Below are 4,571 nucleotides of genomic sequence, written 5' to 3'. Positions count from 1 at the left end.
TTTTAACAGTCAACCACTGCCATTCAACTTCTTCAATTGAAAAAAAAAAAAAATCATTATTTACACAAACTTGAAGAAATATACATATCACAATCAAATAAAGAAGTCTTAAAATTTTGCAAGTTTCTCTGCGATTCATCCCCTCAAAAACAAACCCTAGAAAATTGTAACCGATGCAAAGAAACCACCACGAAAGAAGCAACTTCCTATGAGTTTCGGAACATAGCCATCGTTCCGCTATCACGTTAACTTACCATTTATAAACGGTTTTATTGCCAGAAGCCATCAGTAGACCTTCAAACTGAGCGTCCGTTCCCTGCATCACAATTTAAACTCACGATCGACAGTTCTAAATAACATGGTAGTACAATTTATAGAACAAATCCTGTTCAAGTATGGTAGCATCAAGTAGTTTAGTTCGTAGTCAATTGACATTACCAAAATCAATCAAAAGGTTATAAACACAAAAACAAAGTCATGGAATAAGAATAAATAGTATATCTTAGCATGAAAATTAAAAAATTCCCAGGTTCAGAGGACTTTTGTCATATTTACTGGGTTGCCTATCAAAGTATACCCCCTAGGGGGAATGGGAATTTCGAGAAAAAAAGTTCCGAATACAAGCAGCGAAACAATACTGTGAAATAAGACTATGTCAAGCTTGCAAAAAAGCCGATAACCGGGAACATAATGTTGTGCAGAGTACATATTGGAAAACAAAACATTTCAAGCAAAACAATGTACAGAGACGGACATATTACGAGGAACCGAAAATAGCACTGGATGTGAAAAGTGAGTGTTGTGGTTTAGAAACTATATGAAATGGATAGTCATCTTTGAGAATATTGGAGTAGATGGATCAAAATCAATAGCAAGAACATATGAATTCGCTTCATTCTCAAATTAAAGAAATTCGAAACTGAAGAATCCATTTAAAGAATCTTTTCCTACTTTGTGAGTATGATATTGTGAAGAACTATGTATGATGCCATATAAAACTATGTATGATGCCATATAACAATCCTAAAATAGTCTTAGATTCATATTTGAACTAATAATATATTTCACCTGTTAAATGATGTGTCTGTCATTCACAAGCAATCTTGGTGTCAAAGCTGCTGAGGCAGATCGCAAAAGCCTGGAAAGCGGAGATCGGGTAACGATAATCCATTGTGAATAAATCCTTCCCCACTTTTCCAAACTGAAGGATGATCTTCTCATGTTCTAGTGTAGGTGGATCATTTTCCGGAGAAGCGACTAGTTGAAAATTTTTCACAGAAGCAATTGTAACTCTTCCATGAAAGTTGAGACACCAGCACTGAAGCTGCTCGTGCCACCTGGGAGTTTTGTTTCTCAGCACCAACATTCCATCTTTCTGACTGCCCAAAGGTTCAGAAAGCAAGCTATCCGCATTTGATTTCGACCTTAAGAAAGGGAATGATGGAAACAATTCCACGTTGCTCAAAGAAAGCTCGGTCGGCGTGGGAGCCACTCCTCCAAGTTCAACTGCAGAAGCGGGAATAGCATCCATGACACACTGCATTCTCCTTGGACCCCTGCTTGTTAATCAAACAAACTGTTGAGCATTTTCTCGATATTAAACTGTCGAGTTGATATCTACAGAAAAACTGTTTAACAAACTGTTAAACTGTCGAGTTGATATCTACAGAAAACTGCAGCCATCCCAAACAAAGAATAACCAGAAATCCGATAGCCTTCAAATTACCTTGATCCCAATACGTTTAGTTCATATGAAATGTGTGCAACTGGATAGTTTCCTGCAGGGACCTTGGGGGAAACTTGTTTCAGATTCACTAGCCTTGTGGAGCGACTTTTAGTGATCTTAGCTCCGGAATGTGGTGGTTGCCCATCAAAGATTGTGAACTTGGTTCCTAGGAAATTAGATCTTTTGCCAAACAAGGGGGAAAAATAAACCTCTTAGAAATATATATTCTAAAATAGAAATCTAATAATGACATCACAAGCCTCCAAGAGCAAGCATACCTCAATTTCCCAACATAGGTGCTGCTCCCCTTTGACAAATCCTCAGCATGTAAAGAGATAATATAATCCGTGTAGGTCGGGCGCTTGCATTTGCGAGCAGCAAGTAGAAATTTACCATCATCACTTAGTGCTGTTGTGTGAGCAAGAAAGTGACAAAACATAAGAAATGTACCATTCAGGCAAAGCCAAGAAACTTCAATTTACCATATAAATTACTCACCACTTGTCAAACTGAGGAAGAGATAATAAGTTTGATTGGATCTGTTTCGCTTTATGAAACACTGTAGAAGAGGATCCCTCGGACCAGGCTGCAAAAGTTATCTCCAGATGTGAAAAAGATGATTTATAAGTATGAAAGTTCAAGGCACGAAAATGCAAAACTAAACAAAGACATTGATCAGAGGTCCAATATTTGGTTACACAAGAAACTATATTCAAAACATCTAAACTATCCACAATCCGGATTAATTTAACATCATTTCGTTTAACCTGTCCCAAAAAAAGAAAAAAAGAAACCGTAAACTTTATGAACATAAAAGGGAGAAAGGAAAGCTATTGAGCATGGAAACTTGGGCAAACCAATCCACTAATTGACACCCATCTTCACTCGTTCAGGCCAAATTGATAACCAATTAGTTTTTTAAAATTAAGCTTATAAACACTACTTCCCCATAAGTTTCTACGCTTCGTTACCTAAGTTCTACTAATGTTCTAAAAAACCAAGCCTAGTTTTGAAAACTAAAAAAAAAAAAAAATAGTTTGTTTTAGAATTCAAACAGGAATTCAAGTATTTCTTTACCAAAAGTGAACCTATAATTGAAAAATGGGAAAGAAACAAGCATAAACTTCAAAAATGAAATCGTTAGCACGCTGGGGCCTAATTTCTTGATTTTGTTGTGGACAAATTGTATCCTGAAATGGATGCTCCTTAAAACACTATTCCTTTTCAGAGCAAAATTGGCTTTCACCAACAAAATTAAAACAGATTATGAAAACAAGAGTTGCACGAGGCAATGACCAAAAAACACAAACAAAACAACTTGGCAAAGAAAACAAGTTATAATAGGCATTTCCTTCACACAATCAAATCAGATAATAACAATTAGGCATTTGAAGTTTCCACGAGCAAAAATATCAAAACATTTCCACCAAATTGTATCCTAAAAACCAGATTCTTAAGAGTAAAAACACCTTATAACAACAAAAACCAAAATCCTGACAAACCAACAACATCTAAAATTTCCAATCAGTTCAAAACCAAACCAAACATACCTAAAATCCACCAAATCGTCCCAAACCCCCCAAAAATTAACAAGAAGCGCGTGATATTCACACACCTGCTTGATAGAGATCGGGAACGTCAACCTGCCAGAAACCTCCGGCGTTTTAACGATCTCCCTAGTAATGGCTCGCCAGCTCCGGCACACTCCGGCGCAAGAGACGACACTTTTCCTCGGTGGCCACGAGGTCTCGGACGCCTCGATTCTCATCAAAACCTCCCTGAGAAGCTCCTGAGGCATATTGGCCCAACAGCTCTGGTCCAGGGCGTCCGTGGGCTCGGGTGCGGAGGCGTCCTGCACCACACAGCGTGAGCGGGACCTCATATCTTGAAAGATGCTCTTGAGAGACATGGATTGGGAGGATTTTGGATGGAGAAGAGGATGAAGAAGGAAGAAATGATCAAAGATTGAGCGGAAAATCGGGGATTGAGGGTGGGAGAGAAGCCATTGGAGGTCTGTGGATTGAGCTTCGGATCATGGGGGAATGGATTGGATATGGAAAACGAATTCGAAGGAAGACAGTGAGAGATAAATGAATCTGAGTTTCGGGAAATTTTGGATGATTTTTTTTTCTTTTTAATTATTGAATTGAATTTTAATTAATTATTTTTGGTGAGAAGAGAGGAATAAATGAAAGAGGGGACCGGATACCGTCTTTGATGATTCTGATAATTGCAAGAGAACGGCGTTTGTTATTGCTTCCACTTAACGACGTAAATGAATCGTCAATAATAAAACTGATTTTCCAACCCAAAATAAAAAATGTTGGGAACATTTTTTTGGGTGGGATAAAGTTCATGCATATCTAAATAAATAATAAAATGTTGATATTTGACAGAAATGTTTGTCTCAAATATATGGAAATATCAATGAAATTATTGATAAAAATGTCAATGTCGATGAGAAAATTATTTTAAATGACAAAACTGTCGAAAATATTTATAAATAATAGTAAGATATCACATTCTATATGCATTATATCGTAATAGACTACTTGGAAATATCAATGAAATTATTGATAAAAATGTCAATGTCGATGAGAAAATTATTTTAAATGACAAAACTGTCGAAAATATTTATAAATAATAGTAAGATATCACATTCTATATGCATTATATCGTAATAGACTACTATCTGTATTTATCATGACATAGATAGACACAAATAATAGTCTATCACAAATAGATAATGAATTTTGCTATATTTGTAAATATTTTAATTCATTTTTCTATATTTGAAAATAACCCTATTTTTAAGTAATAAATAATGTCACTGAACTTTATACTT

At 36.0% G+C, this 4,571-nt stretch overlaps 1 protein-coding gene across 1 annotated transcript; it reads right to left on the bottom strand.

Moving 5' to 3' along the window:
• Positions 1–4,074, bottom strand: LOC120067264 (tubby-like F-box protein 3). Its single transcript, XM_039018793.2, has 6 exons — positions 3,342–4,074; positions 2,225–2,312; positions 2,005–2,134; positions 1,727–1,906; positions 1,069–1,556; positions 1–316 (listed from the first exon to the last, which is right to left on the bottom strand). The coding sequence occupies exons 1-5, from the start codon at positions 3,633–3,635 to the stop codon at positions 1,088–1,090; spliced, it is 1,161 nt and encodes a 386-aa protein (XP_038874721.1). The 5' UTR covers positions 3,636–4,074; the 3' UTR covers positions 1–316; positions 1,069–1,087.
• Between the last annotated feature and the right edge of the window lie 497 nt (positions 4,075–4,571).

This window comes from Benincasa hispida, chromosome 12, assembly GCF_027475165.1.
Source record: "Benincasa hispida cultivar pf3 chromosome 12, pf3_genome.v1.1, whole genome shotgun sequence".
Classification (NCBI taxonomy): Eukaryota; Viridiplantae; Streptophyta; class Magnoliopsida; order Cucurbitales; family Cucurbitaceae; genus Benincasa; species Benincasa hispida.
This window is presented reverse-complemented; position numbering and strand designations above follow the sequence as displayed.

What these genes read in the sequence shown, in the direction of transcription:
- LOC120067264 (XM_039018793.2), bottom strand. Translation starts at nt 3,635, where the DNA reads ATGTCTCTCAAGAGCATCTTTCAAGATATGAGGTCCCGCTCACGCTGT. An exon ending in TCCCGATCTCTATCAAGCAG is followed by an intron (nt 2,313 to 3,341) that starts GTGTGTGAATAT and finishes TAACTTTTGCAG; the next exon opens with CCTGGTCCGAGGGATCCTCT. An exon ending in CTAAACGTATTGGGATCAAG is followed by an intron (nt 1,557 to 1,726) that starts GTAATTTGAAGG and finishes ATTAACAAGCAG; the next exon opens with GGGTCCAAGGAGAATGCAGT.